This window comes from Pimephales promelas, chromosome 5 (genome assembly GCF_988280905.1).
Source record: "Pimephales promelas chromosome 5, fPimPro1.hap1.1, whole genome shotgun sequence".
NCBI lineage: Eukaryota > Metazoa > Chordata > Actinopteri > Cypriniformes > Leuciscidae > Pimephales > Pimephales promelas.
Window position 1 is genome coordinate 7,632,963 of NC_142773.1, and position 24,428 is coordinate 7,657,390.

Below are 24,428 nucleotides of genomic sequence, written 5' to 3' on the forward strand. Positions count from 1 at the left end.
CGGAAGAGCTGAGTTTTTTTCCCACGACTATATAGCATCTCATGGTCACCCAGTTGCCCTGCTGCACGGGCTCTACAGCCGGAACCGAACAATGTACAGAGATCACTAAGCTAGTCACATCCAAAGAAGTATCTAAAGCCCTCCCAGACAGCAAACTGACATTGAATCAACGTGAAAACAACGTCTCTCATGACATTGAAACAACGTTGATTTGCTCATCGAATTAACGTTGAACCAACGTCAAACGCGGCATTCTTCAAAGCTAAATGAAATCGAAAATTGGTTTGCTTTCATAACGTTGAAACAACGCGTTGATTTCAAGTTGATTTTCCATTAGTTTTGAAAGAATGACGCATCTGACGTTGGTTCAACGTTAATTCGATGAGCAAAACAATGTCAGATCAACGTTGTTTCGATGTCATATTTCCACGTTGATTCAATGTCAGTTTGCTATCTGGGCTTGCATTCTTACTATCCTCGATTAAAGTTTGGATGCATGTCTCTAGTTCCGAAATCGTACCAGATAGCACAAGGGTATTTGATGTCCTATTTACATCTGAAAGACGTATTTTAAAGAGTGTTTGCTCATCTGCAAGACGTTTCCTGCAGATGTCAAATAGACGTTTAGAAGATGTCTCTAAGATGTAATGATTTAGAATGCATGTTAAACTGACATCTTATAAACGTCTATTTGACATCTGATAGCCTGACTGTCTCCCTGCATTTATTACATGTAAAGCCCTCAGTGCTAACAGAAAAGTCTATCTGTACATGTGACACGAAGTGAAAGTGAGATTGATCCGACTCACCACTATTTTCACTATTTCAACTTTCATGTTATCACTGTGAAGCTGCTTTGATACAATCTGTATTGTGAAAGCGCTATATAAATAAATGTGACTATTGTTTGATGGACTTAAAAGGCGCGAGTGCGCGAGAGAATAAAGACGGGAAGCACGGATGGCAGGTTTACAGTGTTGATAGCACGTTGTGCTAGCGATATAGTGATAATCTGGTTCTTCTTTAAAATGACACCAAACTTAAGTCTATGCTTCAAATATTTATGACTATTTTTTGACAGACATTTTTGTCCTTAAAGTCAAAGTTAAAGTCAATCATTTTTTTTTATTATTATTAAAATTAAGGGTTAATGAGACTATAGGTGTGAATATGCCTTTGTCTAGCAGTCTAAATACAGCAATAAAGTGTAATACTCAACCCTTTCATGAATGTGAAAGGGTCTAATGACTTGCACTAATACAATATTAAGAATTCAAATGTGGCTTTTGGACAGTTGTTTCTCAGCTGGGTCTCCGCTCTGTCTTTCTTGATATCCTTTACTGGGCCATTTATCAAAACCTGCTTTTGAAATTACTGCAGTTTCAGTCAAGAAATCTAGCTTCAGACACATTTGTTGAAAATATGAATTGATTTCATGATCGACTTTTGAATAATATGTTTTTCAAGCTTAAATTATTGATGTTCTGTACATTTTCTGTGATTTCCTAAACGGGATAACTTGATTTACGTGACACTTTAACAGTTTTATTATTATTATTATTATTATTATTATTTATTTTTTTGCGGAATATGTCAGTAGCCTATATCAGAACACCGAATAGTAAATCGCCCTTGACGCGCGCCGTGGGAACGGGCAAGGGGCGTCAACTGCGCGCACACGAGACTCCATCCTTACTAGACCAATTCATCCTTCATGAGACACATGAAAAAGACAAGCTCGAACTGTAGACCGTGAAGCTCTCGATGGGTAACCATCACGGCGACCCCAACATGACCCGTGAACACACGGTCAGTAACTGGACCGCCGTGAGGAGGGACTCGGGGTTCGCGGGTCCGGTGCTCGCGCTGCTCACGGTCATGATGGTCATATTGATTACTGTGATTGTGTGTGGCAACGCACTGGTCATCATCGCCTTCAAGATGGACAAGAGTTTGCGCAAACAGAGCAATTATTTCCTACTGAACCTGGCAATCTCAGACTTCCTCGTTGGTAAGTAAAGTTCAGAGAAGTTTCATGGTCAGTGATTTTTAGTCTGAATCAGAAATGTGGTTCGTCTAGGGGGAATGCTACAATTGAAAAATGTGAAAAACTGAGCTATTAGAGAATAAAATTAAATTGAATAACAATCATTACTATTTTAGTAATTATCTAAATATTTGAATAAACTATCTAGCCTCTAATTTCAGCTTTTTTGCTGCATGTAGGCTATTATTTTTTTTATAACAACATATATTTAATAATGTGTACTTGTATTCCTCCACAATTCTTAAACAATAGCCTAGTCTTAAAGAAAAGGAAAAAGAAAACTCGATTTATAATACAGTTCTGCTGTAAACACTGAATTTAAGTAAGATGTTGCCCTTTTTCTTCACATAATTGGACGTTTACTGTATTTGTTTGGGCAAAGAAAGAAACTATTACATGGCTTCCGATTATTTTTTATGTCAATTATTATGTCCGAATATTTCCTTGTCAAACCATGGTGTTAAAAAAATAATGGTCTAAACTCACTAATCATGTGTCAACCGATGTCTGTTCTAGTGATGACAAAAAAAATATTTTTGATGATTACTTTGCTAAAAAAAAAAAAAAATCAAACAACTGTTGAGGAAAGCAAATGGTGAAGTTAAAAAGTATTTAAATGAAATCACTTTAAGGCAAATCAGTCTTATGTTTATGACAGTCTCTATACAAAGGATTGCTTGTAATCTTGTATTACTTCAATTCTGAGGCTTTTCATCTTTATTGTCTTGCCTGTGATTTGACTGGTTACGCTCTAATTTCTCATTTGAAACCTTGAATAATTGAATGTGATTGAATATGCACCTTAAATGGGACCTTTTCTTATTGTACTGAAGGAACTTAATTTATATTGCTAGAGTATAATACATCTCCACATACAAATTAAGTAATTGTTCTCTGCATGCTGGTGACTAATTGCTTCGCATTTATTTTTGATGCAGAATAACATTTACCCTTTTCTTATTCATAAGTGATTCACATTACATTAATACGTGCAGTTAATATGAATAAGTATGAATGGATATTGTTTACTAATCTACTTTTTTAATTTAGCATTTGTGTGTTTGTTTTTCAAGACACACAATCTCAAAAAATAATTTTATTTGTATTAAGAGATTTGCACAAGAGTTAACTAAACTGTGCAAACATTAAACTATGTCTTGCTTTGGTCTACACTGGAAGTGTTGTATTAACTAAATATACCCAAAATCTAAACGTAATCTAACAAAACATTTACGAAGCTAACTAAAACAACTAAAACTAAACTGAAATCTATAGGAAATTTGAAAATGATATAAAAATTATTTAAAAATGCAAAAAGCAAAACAACCTCATTTTGGTCACATGGATTCCTGCGTTGACACACAGAAAGCTGCTTGCTTTGAAAGAAACTTCTGTGTGAACTGTGCTTCTTGCATCACTACACTACTGACAATGGACCCTCATAATTTTGTTAATGTGACCTCATCTTTACTCTTGAAACTGTAATGACTGTATACCCTTTTCACCCTTTACAACAAGGTTAACAGCATCAAAACTGAATGGACAAAATGTTGCAACACCTCAAATCCTTCAGCTTTATTTGAAGAATGACTATAATTGTGGCTTCTGATTGGTGTTTCCTACAGGTGCCTTCTGCATACCCGTGTATATCCCCTACATCTTGACGGGGAAATGGATGCTGGGTAAAGGACTTTGCAAGCTGTGGCTTGTCGTAGACTACCTTCTCTGCACTGCCTCGGTCTTCAACATCGTTCTTATCAGCTATGACCGTTATCTCTCCGTTACAAAAGCGGTGAGGCCTAATTTTATTCACAGAATTAATTTTATGAACATGAAGTGAATGAAATATATCATATTGTGCATTGAGTTATAGCAACGTGTATCCATTGTGACTCAGTATTCTTAGCTCATGGCAACCGGCAGAATAACCAACAGCAACAAGCTCTATTCACAAAACTCATTCATTTAGAAACGCATGCACAGTCACAGTGACTTATTTGCTTTGTTCACTAGTCTGGCTTACATGAAAGCCGAACTTGGGTGCAGACTATTATGGAGTATCACATAAAACTGAATAAAATTATGATACCCATGCTTCTGAAGCTACATTCAATACTGATGTATTGAGGGGATTGATTCTGTAGCTAGGGCTGTCGACATTAACGTATGCGATTAATTTGAAGTACTTAAATAATTTAACCCAAATGAATTACCGAATCACGTAAAATTGCGTCATTAGCATATTTTCCCCATCTCGCTAAAGGAAATAACATCTGGAATGCCGTCAATGTCAAAGTCGTCACCGATCAACTTTAACCTCCGCAAGTCACAATATTTGACTGGCTACTTCCAAACATAAATGTAAAAACAAAACAAAGTAAAAACAAGTTATGTAATCGTTATCTTGGAAATGATGTCAAATAACGTGACATCTACAGTTATTTACTGTAGATTTCACAGTAACATTACTGTACAAGATTTTTACAGTAATATTGTAAAGTTTACAGTAAGACCTTAAAAATCACAGTAGTCCTAGCATTACAGTTGAAATCACAGTAGTCAAAGCATTACTGTAAAAATATCACAATTTAGTCACTATAGTACTGTTAATAGTAAAGTAAACTACTGTAATTTTTAAAGTAAACTATTTAGTGTATACATAAAATACTGTAAATGGAAGTATAGTACCCTTACTGTAAAACGTATTCACAGTAACTTACTGGCTAATTGTTGCCAGTAAGTTACAGTAAATTTTACGGTAAATTTAAGTTTATGTAATAATTTCTAAACTCGCTGTTTTCAAAGTAATATTATGTTATTTACATGCTATATAATCTTTTCAATAATTGACACAAAAACACAATATGCTCTCGATGTGTCATGGCGACATCATGTGGTCAACATGTGACCGTGACATCTAATTGTCACTGAGGTCTGAAGTGGGACATTTATTTTGGGATATTCCCCACGTCCAAACTCATATGAAACGCAGCATTCGTCGGGAGTCACACTGAGCATCTACAATGCCGCAAGCACCTGTAACCCATGTAAATAAATTTATAATTTATAAATTTCTGTTTATACTTCTGCGGCCAATTTATACTTCTGCGTAGGATGCACGCAGTAGGTACGCGTAGCATACGCAGAGACGCGTCCCATACCGCGTACCCTTTGCCGTAGCCTGACACGCACCTCCTCAAAAATGTAACTACACGTCGCGACGACGCGGACCGCAAGATCGATGATTGCTCGGCTTGGTAGCATCGCATTTCCTCCTACACATTTTCGCACGTACCTTCTCACGCATTTCCACACGTACCATCTTCTCCGACGTCTTCTCTCATTTCTGCCTTTCAGTTTTAGTAATTTCACTAAAATTAACTGTTTTTCCACCTCAATAAGCTCCAACTCCAACATGATCCGCTCTCTTTCCGGCTTGTAGTAACCTAGCCGCAACTCGAGGAATCTAAACAGTGAAACATTAAAACCCTCCGCCGCCAACTAGCGTTTCGGAGCAGTACTGCAAAGCAACCAAGACCTGAACGCAGAAGTATAAATGCTCACAAAGGCGTCAGCTAAGTGCGTAGCCTACTCCGTACACTACGGCGTACCCTCGACGCAGAAGTATAAATTGGCCTTAACCGTTCAAGCCGATTTCGCTTCTTTATTTGCCAGAAACCGCTAATCTCTGGGAAAATGTTCTTTCCAATGATCCAGTAAGCGAATTCATTCAAGCAGTCCAAAAAAGCACCAATGTAAGGAAAACAAGGCTTATTACATCAGAGTTTGCAGAGATAATAGACTCACGTTGCATTTTCAGTGAATTTTTCATGCCAGTGTGTGTTTCGCTTCAAAACACGAGCTCTGTCATATTCTGTAATTGTTTATGAAGAGCAGGATCCCTTACGCGTAAAATAGGCCTATATGAATTGAATGGAACGGCAAAATAACCCTCTGCTGTATGGCCAGATGATACGCAAACTATGTTTCTACGCTGGATAACTCAATCCAGCTTCTTGCTAGAAAAGTTTTGATGGATGAGGATTGCAATCAAGGTATAGACAATTGCAGTGACTTAGGAGTCGTACAGTAAGCATGTGTGAGTCCATTGTATTGATGCACAAACAAACCGTGAATATGCTCTCTATGCACTGATCGAACATTGTATTTACTGTATGTACAGACACATTTCACTACATTCAGGTTGTTTCCGCACATATTCAGAATAATATTTTGATTTGTCATGTGTATGTTGCTGTTTTTTATAATTCTGAATGGATCTGTGTACTGTAGTGGGTATATGCAGTCAAGTAAGGTGGTTGGTTTAGGTTTTTTTTTGACTGGTCTAAAATGTAAACAAGCTCTTTGCTGTTGCACTAAACTATACGAAATAAGACGTTTTTTTCTGTAATGTTTTTCTTTCCAGTAAATGAGTGTGTTTCCTTGTATCACTTGCTTATTTTACGTCCTTTCGGAGTCTCCAGGTGTCCTTTTTTGGAAAGACATAAAAGTAATTGCACATATTTCAGCATGTTAAAGAGCAATTCAGATGCAACCCTGTTCTATTGACACTCTTGTGGTAATTTGATCCTTTGTTTGAAGAATTGCACTGTCACTATGGCAGCAGTGCATCTGTCCTACTCCATCCACCTTTCTAAATGGTAATGCAAGTCTGTTAGTTGATTTTTGTGAGGATGCTTCCCTTCAAATCAGTGTCACTCAGTCCAGTCTCCGCGGTAATGCTGGGATAAGTCTCATGATAGGAATGGGTGGCAGGACAATGGAGTCCCACTGGCAGCACATAAGTCAAAGCTGATGCTGATTTTGCCTCATCATAAATGCCATTAATCCACTGCTAAATCCCACGTGTCCTGCATATTAGCATTTGTGTAGTACTTCTGTTCTGTGTTGGGGTTGGCAAAGCTCTTTTCTTTGGTTTATGTTACACTACAGAACATATTTGGTGATGTAAACAAAGGATTGAGGTGTACTGTAGTAAAGTACAATATGAAGTATGAACTAGCAAACATACATTCCCTTAAAAACATTTTGCATTGTTATCTGCTTTATTGTTATCTTATATATATTGGAAGTGTCCATACTACATGTATTTATCAAACACCCTGACAACACCGATCGGTCAACACAACAGTAAGGAATTCCTAAGAATTACAAGGAATAGTCTTGTGATAGTGAACTCTAAACCAACATGGCGCCTTCCGTGGTAGATGTGTTTGTTTGCTCCAATCTTTTACGCCCTGGTTTTTTATGCCTCTTGTTTTTTTTTTGTGCAGAAATGTTATGCACTATAATGATTCTGCACATATAGGTTTTATACCTTTGAACCTGTACTGCTTTGTTCGCATCGGACCCAACGCAATTCCAGAGAAGGTGTTCTCAGCTCAGGTGAGGATGCCGACCTGTTGGAGATCCCTGCGAAGGCAGAGACTAACCCTAACCCTAACCTGATCCCTAACCCCACCCCTAATCCTACCCATCTCCACCCCCTGATCCCTAATCCCACCCCTAATTCTACCCATCTCCGCCCCCTGATCACTAACCCCACCCCTAATCCTACCCATCTCTGCCCCCTGATCTATAACCCCACCCCTAATCCTACCCATCTTTGCCCCCTGATCCCTAACCCCACCCCTAATCCTAGATCTGGTTCCAACTCCGCCCCCTGGATCTTGTGTACTGCAATGAGATGCTACTGAGCCAGGCAAGAGAGGAATCTGCCGAGCAGTTACAAACGCGCAGTAAGACCAAAAGGGGAGGTGTGTGTGTGTTAACTACACATGGTTTGGAGTACAGGTTGTACAGGTGTTTTTAAGTACTGTTCACCAGATGTTGAGATGCTGCTACAGAAATGCCGTCCCTATTATCTACCATGGGAATTTAGTGCTGTGTTTTTGGCGGCTATTTACATTCCCCTGCATGCCAACTCATCAAACTCATGACGCCATCAACGCTAGAAACGGCTCACGCCATTGCTGCTTTTGTTTATTGCGGGCGACTTCGCCTTCGACCTCGCGGATCGCCCAAGTATTTTCAGCATGTACACATTCCCCACAAGATCAGAATATGCTGGATCATGTTTACAATAAAATCCGAAGTGCACACAAAGCCGCCCCCACCCTCATTTTGGACTTTCTGATAATAATTGTTTGTTCTTATACCCAGCCTACAGACAAAGACTTAGAAAATCCAGCTTGTAATGTTGTTTATATGTCTATTTGGTGTTTTTAATACGCTTTATGACAAACCGTGATCAACTTCATAACTCGACACCATTGCTGAGTATTTTCTCCTTAAAACTGCAGTGAACCAAAGACAGTCTCAAAAACACGGTTATAAATCACTGGTGTTTCTGATGTCACACACAACCTTGTAACCAATCAGATCAACGTGTGATCGTAAACGAGTGGATCTCTGAGTGAGTGAGTGGAGGCGGGGCTCATTTGCATATTCATAGAACCGCGTATACTAAATGAGGCAAGGGTATAGTTAAATTCAAGCTATTTTACGGCAAGAAGAATTTATTTAAAAATATGTCATTTTGGTGATTATATTTGGTGAATACAATTATTGACTTTAAGTAAACAAACCCAACTGATAAACAAGTTAAAGTCTGGTCTCCAGAAACGGAGTGCATAATGCAAGACTGTTTGTCTCAGATAGACTGGGAGGTGTTTAAATCTGCAGCGACAGTGGACGAGTCTTCCATCAATATATAAGTGTATGCTGAATATGTTACTGGGTACATAAACACTGGTGTCGACAACATTGTGCCCACCATACATATCAGGAGGTTTCCAAACCAGAAGCCTTGGATGAACAGTCATGTGCGCAACAGGAGTACATTGCAGCAAAAGTACAAACTAAGGAGGACCATCATGGATGCTAAAAGGCACTATAGAGAGAAAATTGAGAGCTTTTACTTTACTGCTGATGCTAGATGGATGTGGCAAGTCCTGCAACACATCACAGACTATAAGAGCACTTCAGATGTACTGTAAGTAGCTCCATTGTCACCCTGCCTGAACAGCTAAACCAATTTTATGCCCACTTTAGGGCCATTCGCACAACCCCCTTTAACTGTCTCACTAGCTGAAGTACACAAAGCCTTAAGGAGAATTAATCCTCGTAAGGCCGCAGGCCCAGATAACACCCCTGGACGGGACCTTAAGCCCGGAACACACTAAGCCGACGGTCGGCCGTCTGGCAGATTTTGTGTGTCGCCCAACTAAGTTTCCTCGGTGTGTTCCGCACGGTTCTGTGCCGTTGGCTGAAAATAGTCCTCGTCGGCTTTGTTTCGCGCGATTCGACATGTTGAATCGGCGGCGGGCCATTGGGGAAAGAGAGAACTCTGATTGGCTGTTCAGCTTAGTGAAAGAGTCGCAAAACACAAACGCAAAACAGCAAGCAAATAGGTCAAAACGTTAAAGATAGAAGGCTGTTCTTATGTTACGTCATCTTACCTGAGTGTTCCTTGGCGAATATTTCAATATTAACATGAGTGGAGTGGAATAAAGAAAGTGTTCAGCAGGATTGATATTCAAAAAGGTAACTTAAGCACGCGCTGCTTTGTTTACGTTATGTGTATCTGCAGCCGGCAGCGTCGGTTTTCCTTTTTGAATGACGAATATAGGCTAATATCTGCAGAAATAGACAGTTGGCTCATTAAACGCAGGTGCAGAACGCACTCTATAGCTGACAGTGTCCTTAGTTCTCTCGGTGTGTTCAAGTGCAGCTTTTTACCTCGATGAGAGGGGACAAGAGGCGACAACACAGTTGGCTTTCATCAGCACTAGTTGGCATCGGCTTGGTGTGTTCCGGGCTTTAGGGGATGTCATTGAAATACTACGCACATGGCACACTTTAGCATCAATATAACACACACTGTTATGGGTACTGTAGGTTTAGGTCTGGGGTTGGGTCTACGTCTCATATTGACGCTAAAGAATGCCAGTCACCTATATGACGCCACGTGTTCTGCGTGTTATATTGACGCTAAAGGGTCCCATGTGCGTAGTATTTCGACGAAATGTCATATGGCGTCACCTATATGACGCCAAAGGATGAGAACGGGCTTGAATAGCTTGTTCTTGAACCCTGATTTAATGCTAGGGAGTTTGCAAGCTCACTGGATGACAGATTACATTACACATTACCGCTCATCTCACTCCATGCACATCACCGGCTGACTGATTGAGTGATTGACAATGAGTGATTCAATCCAGTCTTTTAGAATGTCTTTAAAATGTTTAAGCTTAAAGGGTAACTAAACCCCTGGTCAGAGCTTGACTCCACCCACTGGCAATATCTAAAAATGCTGAAAAATTGGGCTGACCCCAGCTATCCTGGTTGTTTTCAATGCTCACAATTCCAATTCCTGACTCCCTGCAGTGGTTTTGACGACACAAGATGGTTTTTATACTGCCAAGGGCTTAGCTCGCGTGGTGAGCTGAAACCTGCGTATGTCACGAAGTGCGGAACATCCAATAGGAAAATTCAACTGCAGTAGCCACCGTTCAACCTGAAGAGGGCAGCACTAAGACGTTTTTACACCATATATTGTAGACATAAAACACTTTATAAACAAATGTCAAAAAAGTTACTCGAATCAATGACTGGTATTAATAAAGATCCATTCTTACAGATCATTAACTAAAAAAAGTTGGTTTAGTGTTTAGTTACTCTTTAAAGTTCATAATCTTTAACTGTTATTTTTATATCTTAGTATGTGTTCTGAAGATGAATGTATGTTTCATCAGTACATTAGATGAAGTGGGGCTGTAATATTTAGGCAGCCAAAGACAGTTAAAGCGAGGATCTAATTCCAGCTTCCAGGGTGCGTTCATGAAAGATAATTCAAGAAAAGTCATACAGACCTATATCCACAACAGCTGTGTATACACACCAAGAAAATAACCGACACCTAACCGAGGAAACTGTAAAGTGTAAATACACAGGGATAACGATAAACCAAACTAGACACGTGACAAACTTAATCAGTAACTATTGAAGCAAATGAGTATGTATTTGTAAACCTAGATAACAAAGAAAACTAACTAAACACAGGAAATTAGACCACTGATTATCAGCATAAAAATCAAACCTTCGGCAATCTTATATTGGTTTGATCAATGTTTGTTTACCTATCAGCAACTCTGGAAAGTTCTACCCATTACCTGCTTAAAGTCAATGTGAAATGCTGTTCACAGCACACTTTGCTTCCATATTCTAATATATTTGAGAGAATAAAATAGGATATTCAATGAGAAAACTGCAGACTTGATCTCACTCACTGGGAATTTATTGGATTGTGTAAAGTGGTCTCTTTGTGATAGGTGGTTGAAAATAAGAGGTCTTGGTCAGCCAAAAAGAAAAGCAATTTCAGATGTGAAAGAAGTACAATCCAATGAAATATTACCTATACTTTTTCTTTGGGATTGCATGAAATTAGGACAGAAAAAACAATAGGTTTGATATTTTATTGAGTGCTCAAGTTCTCCATCATGCTTGACAGCAAGCCAAATATGTTTACCTTCATCTAAATACGCTTTATCTCGCTAAACGACTTGCCAGACCATGTTTCTAAATATATGACCCACTTTTGTCAGACATTGATGCTGAACGTCTGATAGTTTGATATTAGGCAGCAACAGGTGTGAACCTGGTTGACTAGGATTGTATTGTTATTTAGGCATTGTTGAGTGCAGATGTGCATAAACTTCTTTTACTGTAGATAATAATAATCTGTCTAACTAAAGAAACATCCTGGGATGGCCTGGGAACACCAATATACTGTATAAAGCAGTGAATAATGTGGAATATTTACTTCAAAGGTTCCTCTGATGTTTGGTTAGACTCGGGTCAGAAAGCGTCCTTGAAAAAGTCTTGTTTTGTTTCGCCACACAAGCTCTTAACATCAGAGCAATGATACGAACATAAATCACAAAATGTAACGTGTGCCTTTAATCTGCAAGACAGCCATGTTTGATCTCACAGACTGCGCTTCAGCTTCAATCAAAGCCAGTGAAGAAAGATTCTTCTATCGGCTCTATGACGGTGCACAGATACTTTGATATTGTCAGCAAAAGAAAGTGTTTGTGTTTTTTTTTTTTTTCACATTTGGTTTCTGTGTGGTGATCCTGGTTCAACTTGAACTGTTTATTTGGTGAAAGGGTTGGCCGCTGCTGCAGCTCTCAAACGCCATGTGTTCACTTACATACAAATATGGTGTGCTAAAAATAATGTGGAGCACTGGAGTCTGTGTTGAGATATTTAAAGGTGCCCTATACTGTGAAATTGAATTTATGTTGGCATAGTTAAATAACAAGAGTTCAGTACATGGACATGACATACAGTGAGTCTCAAACATCATTGTTTTCTCCTTCTTACTTGAATCTCGTTTTTGAAAAACACCCATGAAAAACAGGCGAATCTCCACATAATACCGACTCTGACGTAAAAGTCGGGATCATTAATATGTATGACTCCAAACATTTGCATATGCCAGCCCATTTTCAGTGACAGACGAGACGGAGCTGCGCAGTCGAAGCATGGCAGTTGATCAGTGATCGGATGTACACATGAACACAAAAGTATATTTTAGTTCCTTCGTCCGAGCCTCTGAAGAAACAATGGATTAATTTTATTTTCTCTGGAAATTTTCAAACATTTAACCGACGACTGTTTCCTCAACTTGCCAAGAGCTGGCCTCGGATCGAGCTGATGTGTTGTTGTTCAAGTTTAGACAGGTAATCTTTCACTTTAAAATCGTATCAGTAAGTCAGGCCAGTGATTAAAAATCAACTTCACGTCGTTTCTTTTAGTAGGATGAAAAAAAGTTTATCTGGACACTTGCCAAACTCGTTATGAATTCAATGACGCACGTTACACTGCACAACGAAACTAACGTTAACTGTATTTGTAACTATAACTGTAGGGCAACCCAAAAAATTATTTAAAAAACCATTATAGGGCACCTTTAAGTGTTAAAGTCCATTTGGAAAGCCTTGTTCTTCACAAGCACCCATCCATAGTCAATGAAGTACATTTTGTCAGGTTTAGCATTCAGGCGAATGATGATGTCATCTGCATTGAAGAACTTTTTGTCCAACTTCATCAAGATGGCTTCGGTGAATTCTTCGTTCAACAGGTTGGAGCATATTTCTGCCATAATATCCCTTGAAACAAAACATAGCACTATTAAAAATGATTTCTATAAAAAATATTGTTTGAGCCAAATGATTGTTTGAACTAAAAACTTCTGAAGTGACTCATATATTTATGAATCAATTAGAAACCTTTCTGAGCTGTTTTGGCATGATATCAAGGATGTTCTCCTTACGCAACTGCCACTCGTACCGGGCAGTGACACGTTGGCGCAACTCTCTAGGCAGCGAACATTGAACATTGTGGAGGATTGTAGCTGGTTTAGCTGAAATATTTATACATCATGGCATAATATCATCAGAGCCGCCTTGTATTTATCAGTCCCTCCAGGATTTCACGATTTTTTTTTGTGATTTTTGCGATCAAAATGACTGATTTTGTGGTGGTAATTTCCAAAAATTTGTGAAAAAATTTGCGATTTATATATAACATTTACCATAATAGTATTCAGTCCTTCCAGAAAAACGCGGAGTTTTTTTGTGATTGTTGCGGGCAAAAATTGATTGATTACGCGGTAAACTACTGGCAGCTGTGGTTACCAGCATCATACCGTAAATTTATGCAATTTTATGCGATGAAATTGCAGGAATTTGCAAAAATTGCGGTTTGATGAAAAGGAGAAAAAAAGTGATTCCCCCAACATCCTGTTCTCACTAGGCTAATGTAAGAGTCATTTCTTATTACTTCCTTTGATAAGCAAGCATACTACATCATAGAAAGTGCTGGGAATATTTAATTTCTCATCTTGTTTTATTTCACACTGTAACGAGTGTAAATAAGGTGTGGCCCCTTTAAGAGCTGCGCGCTCCCTGTTGAACTCTCTGCAGTGTTATATGTGCGCCTCGAACACCCCATGTGTGCGGGTAATTTCTGTTTGATGCTACTTCTTTTATCTTATGATGTTTATTAAGTAACGATGTGACGGTAGAACGTGTGACAGAGAGTTATACGAGTTCGATTTGTGAGATGTCAATCGCCTCCGTGAGTCTGTCTGGCGTCGCGTAATTGCGTCACTTCATAACGTTCCCATGGAAACGGGGAAAGGGCTGCTCTTGTGTGAAGCAAACGCAACATTTTTCAACTTTCTGCTAAGATACATGTGACTTTTTTTGCAACGAAAATGCGAGGATTATGAAATTATGCAAACCCCGCATATTTTGCACGGAAATCGGCAATTTATACGGCGAAAGTGCGGCGTATTTGAAAAAATACGGCCCCCGCATAAATATGCGGACTTTAGCTGATTATGCATTGAATTCAGCGATCGCATAATCTCGTTTTTCTGGAGGGACTGATTAATTTGTTGCATTAACAAACTTAAATACAAACAATGAACACACAGTTTTAATTTTTTTAACTCTTGAAATTCACCTTCATGCCATTCAAGAGAAAGCTCTCTTGAGTATTTTTCGAGGCATTCTGCAAAATTTTACAAAAAAAAGGAAGAAATATTAAACATCATGTCAAACAAATGCCTGCACAAGCAATAAAAAAATGACAATGTCAGCTGGAAACTCTTCCATTAGAGAAATGAAGTAGTGAACACAAAATGTTCCAGTGACAAATCAGGATCATCATCATGAACACGAAGACAACCCTGAAAAATGTTTTGGCTTTCTCAAACTCGACTGACACCTAAAATGATAGATAATAAAGCATTAAGTTTCCATAGAACAGTAAGGGTATACAAAATACAACCAAAAATGTCCTGGTACTTGCTGGTTTGCTTGTAAGTTAGCTAAACTGAAGGGTTCTACGAGCTGAGTGGACTATACAAATCTACAGTATTTTGTAGAATGTTGGCAACCATACAGTTGACAGTTTAGATGTCCATAATAAAGGCTAAATGTCTTTATCGTCTTTATGAGTCTCTATCGTCATCACCGGCGGCCATCTTGTCACAGGCAAGCTTTCTGGCGGCTCTGTGGTTCCTGATTTAAGATGAGTGATCAGTACAAACACAAATACTCTTATCTCAGCCCGTTCTCACCCCAAGGTATCATATACTGATGCTTTTGACATTTCATCTAAACCTTCTTATCATCCTGTTGGACACATATTACAAGCTCAAAATGATTATTCTCACATTGTTTTAGAGCAGGGATCTCCAACACGTCGCTCGCGAGCTACCAGTACCTTGTGGCCTGATTGGTGGTAGCTCACCTTGGGCCTGTTCTGGCCTGTTCACATATCACGCTCACATATTGAAAAAAAAATGGAGAACTTCTATTTTTGTGATATCAACTTCAAATTTGGAACACAACTTGGTTAGATATATGGCTTTGATTTTATTGTAAGGTAAAATATATATTTTATATAAAAGTAAAAATATTTAGTACACTATATTTTATTTAATGAAAATTCCATAACTTTTTCATACTTTTTGAATAAGGGTCAAAATGAACGAATCTTTTCTCGAGTCAATTCGTTCATTTTGTTCGTTAAATGAACCAAATGACAGGAGAGTCACGAATGTGCATCACAGAACAGAGCAAGGCGACCATTTGAGCTTATAAAACTTAAACTTTGTTATTTATTTATTAAATGAGCGATCATTTCACTTGATAAGACCCTTATTCATCATCTGAAATCGTTTAAAGCCCTTTCAACAGTTTGCACTGAAAGTGTCTTTTGGACCTTAAACCGTTAACCTGTAAAGTCCATTATATGGAGAAAAATCCTGGAATGTTTTCATCAAAAACATAAATTTCTTTTCGACTGAAGGAAGAATGACATGGATATCTTGGATGTCATGGGGGCTGAGTTTTTTTAAAAGTTTTTTTAAAAGTGAACTACTCCTTTAAGGAACAAACACGATTAATCAGGAAACGCCATAGGCTGCTGAATTTCACGGCGCTTCATGAGAGTTTTTAAGAGTTTTTCTTTTGCTTGAAGAAGCTGTTCACCGGAGATGTGTTAAAAGATTGGAGTGCGTTCATGATTATTAGGCTACTGGTATAATAATCCTTCTGGCTCCAGGTCTGAGTGAGTCATTTAATCTCTTACCCTTGTTCTTTGATTAACATTAATGACACTTTAAGACCAGCCGCTGCTGACAGAGATGCGATCTGACACGTGACCCATTTTCTCACAAATCTCCATGTTAATTTAAGACTTTATTTAAATCATTTAAGACTGCTCTTATGAGGACACACGACAAAACGGACATTTTGGCATAATTTCTGTGCGTTTTATCGTTTGTTCAAGAGAACTCGATACTGATGCACGTCTTTTCCCCCACACAGCTGTAAGTTTAAGTTTCTGGCGCTCATGCTACAGTACGTTCACGGCTGTCACGTGCACATAGTGAATCCACCACATATAGGCAAGGCTCGTCGGCAGAAATATTAATATCGGCCGATACCAATGATCATTTTAAGCTTTTATCGGCTGATACCAATGTTGTACCGATATCATTGTGCATCGCTTTATATGAGATATCTCGGCTCGATTTTCTCACAAATGCAGTTGAGCAACTTCCTCTTGTAAAACAGTAGACGGCACTAAACTTGGTGATTTATTTAGCGCTAGTCTCCCAGGAGAAGCCCACTTGCCTTTGCATACAGCTGTGGACAATGACCGGTGAACATGACAACATCTTACTGTATCTATAATTGACGTTTTTGAGGTTTTCTTTTGCAAAATGTTATTACATATCTAGACTTATCCATATTAGATATCATCTAATTGAATTACATCCTATTTGTGTTAATTTATGGTTTATCGTTTAGCATTAGTAATGAGTTTGAACACTCCAGATAAAAAGTTGAATTACTAACCCTCATGTCATTCCAACCCCAGACACGGGGAGCACAATTGAAGATATTTTTGATGAAATCTTAGAGCTTTCTGTCACTCCATTGACACCCTGGTGAAAAATAAATATGTTAAGTACATTAAATCTTTGCATACTTAAAGCCAGACTAATCATCATCATATTTCAAGTTTGTTAATGATTATTTAACTCGAAGCATGCTATTTTGGAACAACTAATTTTGTACTTAATATATTTTAGTTGTAATTTAATTTTAGAAAAGCACAATTTGAAGTGTACTTAGTGTACTTTTACGTGCTAAAGTGGAACCACTTCAAGTATGCTTTTTTTTTAATTTTTTTTTTACATTCTATCCCTTTTTAAAGTGCATCACAGAACTGCAGTTTTTGTATCGACAGTATATGCTACTTCATTATACTGCAAATCTACAGGGTTACTGCAGTTTTACTTCACTATTCTGAAGTTGTGCTTCAATGTACTGCTGTCACATTGTATCTATACTTTGTTATACTGCAGTTATATTGTATATATACTTTGTTAATACTGCAAATCTACTGTTGTACTTCATTGTACTGCAGATATTTTTTGAAAGGGCAGCCCTGCTAGTAGTTTACTAGCGAGTTTAATCTCTGCGTGTCTTCTTGTTTACAGTGTTGTCGTTCAAGAGGATTCACAAATCGACCAATGAGCAAACACTAGACTATGTGCAGGTAGTACTCATGAGGATTGTAGTGTCGTTGTGATAAATTGCAATTCGTTTGTTTTGACAAGACTACAATTTTTCAACACACCAAAGTGGCTAGTAGGAGTGACTCTGTCTTTTGGGTGAAATCATGTGAAATCAATTTTCCAAAAGCATCATAAGTATAAGTAGATCAAAAGAAACCATTGACACCATACCCTTTTTCGATCCACCAGTTGTCCAAACCGCTTGTCCTTTGAAGGGTCGTTGGGATCATTGAATCAGCATCATTCACCCCCATAAAATCCATAAATTTGCATAATTGCATAAAAATGTATTTCTCAAATATTTTTTGAACTGTACATATAATAGGAGTAGGTCTGTAGTTATTCAAATCATCTGGTATTCCACCTTTGAAAACAGGCAATACCCTAGCCAGCTTCCAAATAGGTGGAAGTGAGTTTACATTTATAGATAAATTATATAATTGTGCCAGGGGGAACATAAAGATATGTGATGCAAATTTTATAAATTTGGATTCCATTCCACCAGTACTCAACTTCAGTTTTCCTATAGATTTATAAACATCTGAGATTACTTTAAAAGAAAAAAAAAAAGTATTTGTTTAGTAATTGTAGTAACACCATGGTTATTTTTAATTAAAGGTGTACTTGTATTTTATAATACGAACATGCACATGTTACAAGGTTATTGCCCCTGCATGTGAGAAGCCAAAGCCAGGCTCAGACTACAGGAGTTTCAGGTCAATTTATGCCCGATTTGACATTCAGAGAAAAAAAAACTGTGTCCGGAGCATCGATTGATTCTGATGTTCAGACCAGATCATTGAAAAGCATCCATCCCTCAAGGGTGTCTGCAGTGCACACTAGACGTCACTTCAGTTTGAAATCAAGAGGGACTGGATTTGGAAAAGGTCAGTGGGTGCGTGTGGACCCCCACCACTGCACACTTTGTGTGTCTCCCTCATGTAACACATCTGATTCAGCTCATCAGCTCATTAGTAGAGATTACAAGACTTAAATTGGGTGTCTGATGAAGCAGAGATCCAAAATGTGCAGTGGTGTGGGGCTCTAGGACAGGTTTAAGAAACACCGTGGATGAAAACATTTCCGCCTTTTGTTATAAAATATTTCTATTTCAATCCAATGCATGAAGTTTCAAATAGTTTCCACAATCACATATTAAGCTGCACAACTTTTTCAACATTGATGCATATTGTTGATGCATAAAACACTTTCAGAAACATTAAAAAACCCTACCAACCCCAAACTTTTGATCTTGACTGACTATTTGTGCAATATGTTTGCCTGGATATAAGCCAACAAAGAGTGGCGTGTCAGGAATGGATTGAAGTGCATAATAATCAAACCCCCTACCATGTTTCTGCAGCCTTTGAGTATTGCCAATAGCCGCCTACATCTTTCTGTTTTTATTGCATTTCTTGAATACATGTTTTAATTACAGTTGTCCTGTAGATAATTATGATATTTGTGGCTTTAAACCAATAGGCTTGTAAAGAGTGTTATAAATAAATGTGACGTGACTCATCCATATCGATATGTTCAGATCAGACGCTTTCTTACTGTTTCTCACCGCTGTCATATTTGTTGTGTGTTTTTGTTACTGAGAGAAAAGCTTGCAGCACATTGATATATTCAACTAAACGGCGCTCTCAGCAGTGTGGATGGCGTTGGGATGTTCATTAACAGTATAACGCTGTGAAGGTCTTTCAAAGATATTTGGTTTACTCCAAACTGAAATATGAACAAGAACTAAGGAGTGTGTGTGTTGGACGGAGAAAACTGTTCAAATGAATATAAGAAACTGATTAGATTCAGATTTTAGTTGGTTTAGGCACACAAATTCGCTTATATAGGGTTCCCTTCCAGACACAAGCGCAGTGTGTGTGTTTGTGTGTGCTTCATAACTGTGCATCCCAGGGGGCCCGTCATTACTAAGTTACCCACTGATCTGGGCACGGCATCTCATCACATTGGCACCCCTGCAGTGCACTAACCTGTCTTGTTAAGGAACATTTTTATTGGCACACATTTTCAGTCAGTCTCGCTTGCACTGTAGCTTTTCTTCTAACTTAACGTCAACTGTTCTCGGTGCAGCCTCAACTGTGTGGAAGATTTTTAGTAATCAAATGATGAATGATTTAAAGGAGTAGTTCACTTTTGAAAAAACTTTTGCTGATAATTTACTCACCCCCATGTCATCCAAGATGTCCATGTCTTTCTTTCCTCAGTCGAAAAGAAATTAAGGTTTTTGATGAAAACATTCCAGGATTTTCTCCATATAATGGACTTCATTAGGAACCAAACGGATCAAGGTCCAAAAGACACTTTGATACTAAATTGCATGTTTTTTGTGGTTTTCATTAAACTCTCAGGCATACAAGCTAACGCTGATATATAAACTAATGATTCATATAAGATTAGGCACACTACTCTTATGTATGTATATGTAGCAATATGTAGCACACTACTGGATTTAGTGGACCCCTGGGCTGTGGGTCACCAACTTTGACCCCACTAGTGATGGCTGAAGCTCAATGAGGTTTTTGGTGTTCTCCTCTGACCAACGATCGAACAGTGTGTGATTATGATTCAAGCAGCATTACAGGTCAGAAGTCAGATTAGATCAGAAAATTCAGAATATTTATCCAGTTCCATCTGGTTGAAGATCAGAGTCACGCCGGTATGGAGACGGGTTTGTTGAGGATCAGTGCCCAGATCCGGCTGACTACAGTAAATCTCGGAATAAACAGAAAGCCTAACATTAGCTTAGATGTCATCCTGGTTTTGAGAAAAATTGCCCTCGAAACGGGCCGGCGATCAATGAAGCAAGCAATGTCATTGACTTTCTCTGAGGAGTAACGGTGTTGCAGAACATCCATCATTACCTTTTTCATTTGTTTTGTAAGGGCATCATCGTCCTCCTTTTCATTCAGTATGGCATTGTGGTCTGTGTTTTAGAAACCAGTAGATCTGTGAAGTCATTTACAGGCCCCAGAAGTTCACAGACCGTCTCCAAAATGTGCACATCACTGTCTTTCGTCATTATATGCCATGAGCTTCGGTCTGCTGCGAGCTCTGCACTGCTGCTCCAGAAATATCTCAATCATTTTGAAAGTGGACCCCCATCTCGTCACTACATGATGAACCAGTGATTTTTCGGGAATGTTCAGGATTGCTTGATTTTTCTTAAATTCTCTCTTTCTTTTCCAGCTGTGAGAGATTCCCTGTATATCATACTATTACAGCTGAGTCAACGCTTTGAATTTTGAGCACTTTGGCTATAGATAGATTTAAGATATTTTTAAGATTTAAAGGGATGCTCCACCCAAAAATGAAAATTCTGTCTTCATTTACTCACCCTCAAGTTGTTGCAAACCTGTATGAGTTTCTTTCTTCTACTGAACACAAAGGAAGATATTTTGAAGAACGATTGTAACTTTGGCACCATTGACTTTCATAGTATTTTTTTTTCTACTATGGAAGTCAATGGTGCCAAAGTTACAATCGTTCTTCAAAATATCTTCCTTTGTGTTCAGTAGAAGAAAGAAACTCATACAGATTTGCAACAACTTTAGGGTGAATAAATGATGATTTTGTTTGGTGGAGTATCCCTTTAAGCCAAAACAGCCAAGCCAAACACACAGTAAAGCCTAGTTCACACTACATGATTTTAAAATGTCGGGCTGAACTGTGCAGTTCACACTAAATGACTTGCTCTCAGTGAAATCATGAGTGTTCAAGTTGTTTAGCTGTTCACACAACACAACACAGCGTGATTGATCCACAACAGGAGGTAACTCACTACACGAGTTGACAACGCACTACATAGAGATACAACCACGATCGGATGATAAGAGCATATCATTTGTGACTCAATGAGAGCTGTTTCAGTACTATAGTACGGTCTAAATCCTGAAAATAATCAAACAAATAACGAGTTGACAACAACACGATTCTATCTGGTCTAGAAACCATGTTTTGTCACGAAAAACCACGCAATAAAACGAACCAGAAATGACGCGAAACTGCAGAGAAGAACACAACACGCGAATATGGACGTCAGACAGAAACTAGTGCTGCACACTGTTTGCTCGACGATCTGCTCTGAGAAAAAAAAATGCAAAAAAGAAAAGAAAAAGTAAGATTTACCTGGTGTCCTCAACCCATGCGTTGCTATGATTGGCTGTACTCATGACATCACTGAGATTGAGTCGCGCGACTGCTCGAGATATCTAGCATGCTAGATATTTTTCTGAGCTCGGTGACCTGTCTGCGAGGTGTCTGCGAGCTGTCTTTGGTGCGTTGTTGGCTCTTTCACACTAACGGATTGGCGAGCGTTAATCGTCCGCTAATCGCCCGCGATTTGCACGCGATAACACCCTGACTTGTCGGCGACTCAACGATTTGCAAATCGGGCTTAAATCGGGCTTAAAATCACGTAGTGTGAACTAGGCTTAACATGGTTGGTCACTTGCATGGTCTGTTGTGATGCTAAACAAACACTTTTTCATGATTCTTCAGTCCTGCAGCATGTTTACAGATAAATCTAAGATGTTGTCAGCTGTGTGTCCTCTGGGTGAAAACAGCTCGGTAGAAAGCCAATAGCATTTATTGTACCAGTGCTAATCATGCTATCTCTCTTATATGGTTGCAAATGTTCATTTCAAAACAGTGTTACCATTAACACATTGCCTCCTCTATTAGCCACTCTTCTTCAAGTTGGATGTCCTTCCTCCTCCAAGCGGGCCAACTCGAGCTGTAGGAGCGATTAAACAGAAGATGGATGCACGTTTTCTCAGTCCTGTTAGCAAAACATGTTTAAAAGCACTTTGTTTTCCCCCCACAAGAAAGTGTTTATTTTAAAGAAATGGCTGGTTATGTGTTCCAATAATTAATATTTGTGACTAAAAAATAACTATATATTTAGGCAAGGTGAATTTTAATTAAAAAAAAAAGTAACAAAATTTGCACGGTTTTGCGTGATATGATAACGTATAAGCAATTGTTAGATTTAATCAGCACGATTTACTGCAATGTCAGAACCAGAACAAAAGTGGATGTTTCTTACTTAGTGCAAATTATACTTCCAAAAAGAATAATCTGTGATTCTGAATGCCAGTATCCACACCGGCACTGTGATTGACAGCCTCACATTCTCCTCAAACATTGTGTTCATCCTGCTGTGCCATGCCGTGGCACAACTCACGTAAAGTTGATAATTCAGCGAATTACTGCAATTGCAGATTTTGAACAGAGATGGCGACAGAAAGGAAAAACGCCAGACTGCAGCTTTAATTAATAAAAAACACAAAGCTTTTTTATTTTATTTTAAAAGAAGACCGAAGCCTTAAGTTTTGCATTAAATAATTGTATAAATGATGGACAAAAAAAACACGATGAAAACAGTGGTTTGACCTTATTCAATATTATTTCCCTGATTTCAGGTGTCTTATCGTGCCAAGCAAGGAATGACCCACTTCGCTGTGGTGAAGATAGCAGCGGTTTGGATTCTGGCCTTCCTCCTGTACGGACCGGCCATCTTATTCTGGGAGCCGCTGACCGGCAGGAGTCGCGTGCCAGAAAACGAGTGCTTCGCCGAGTTCTACTACACCTGGTACTTTCTGCTTTCGGCTTCCGTGGTGGAGTTCTTCTCGCCTTTCTTGTCCGTGGCGTTCTTCAACATCAGCATCTACCTCAACATCCGTCGGAGGAGACTCGGCAGTAAAAGAGAATCCGGTTCTCCAAAGCGCCAGGACGCCTCGGCTCTGTACGGGAAGAGGACAGGCGTGAGCGTGCGGATCTACTGGAACTCACTGACACCCAAAAAGGCCGAAGACAGCGAGAAGAAGCGCTCAGAGAGCGACGGTCTGTCCATGCGGTGCGTTCAGCGCTCGCGTCTGAGGCAGGACAAGAAGATCGCCAAATCCTTGGCGATAATCGTGTGTGTTTTCGCAGTGTGCTGGGCGCCGTACACTCTGCTGATGATCGTGCGGGCGGCATGCAGAGGAGATTGTGTGTCGCACCACTGGTACGAGGTAACGTTCTGGCTGCTGTGGCTAAACTCGGCGATCAACCCGTTCCTTTACCCGCTGTGCCACAGCAGCTTCCGTAGGGCCTTCGTCAAGATCCTGTGCCCTCGGCAGAGGACCACCATACCCCTGACAGACCGTTCCTCCAGCACACACAGATAGTGTCAGCGCACATGTACTGGAAACACTGTTTAAAAAAGAGGATTGAAGTGCCTATGCATTTAAAGGAATGTTCCTGGTTCAAAACAAGTCTGTGCAGCATTTGTGAAACATTAAAATAATAATTTTTTTCTTGCCAATTGCAAGTTTACATCTCGAAGTTCTGACTTTTTTCTCATAATTGTGTGTGTACATCATGCAATTCAGACTTTATAACTCGGAATTTATGACTAAATCATGCAATTATGAGGAAAAAAGTCAGAATTGTGAGATTAGAAGTCTATGTGATGATCCCTTTAAATAAATGAAAAATAAAAATGATTTCCCCGCCCAAAAAAACAAATAAATCCATGCCGTGACCCCTTTAAATAAATGAATATATATATACAGTATATATATATATATATATTTTTTTTTTAACTTTTCGAATACTCTTTTGAAGGGCAACTACTTTTCTAGGTGTATGAACTTCTAGGTCAAAATTGTGAGATATAAAGTCGCAATTATC

The 24,428-nt window shown here is 38.8% G+C and overlaps 1 protein-coding gene across 1 annotated transcript; it reads left to right on the top strand.

Moving 5' to 3' along the window:
* The first annotated feature begins 1,669 nt into the window (after positions 1–1,669).
* On the top strand, positions 1,670–24,206 carry LOC120461557 (histamine H3 receptor). Its single transcript, XM_039649791.2, has 3 exons — positions 1,670–2,011; positions 3,673–3,839; positions 23,177–24,206. Exons 1-3 carry the CDS (start codon positions 1,765–1,767, stop codon positions 23,921–23,923), a joined length of 1,161 nt encoding a protein of 386 aa, XP_039505725.1. The 5' UTR covers positions 1,670–1,764; the 3' UTR covers positions 23,924–24,206.
* Positions 24,207–24,428: the final 222 nt, after the last annotated feature.

Coding starts and splice junctions, on each gene's coding strand:
- LOC120461557 (XM_039649791.2), top strand. CDS start 1,765: ATGGGTAACCATCACGGCGACCCCAACATGACCCGTGAACACACGGTC. Junction 2,012..3,672: donor AATCTCAGACTTCCTCGTTG/GTAAGTAAAGTT, acceptor TGTTTCCTACAG/GTGCCTTCTGCATACCCGTG. Junction 3,840..23,176: donor ATCTCTCCGTTACAAAAGCG/GTGAGGCCTAAT, acceptor CCCTGATTTCAG/GTGTCTTATCGTGCCAAGCA.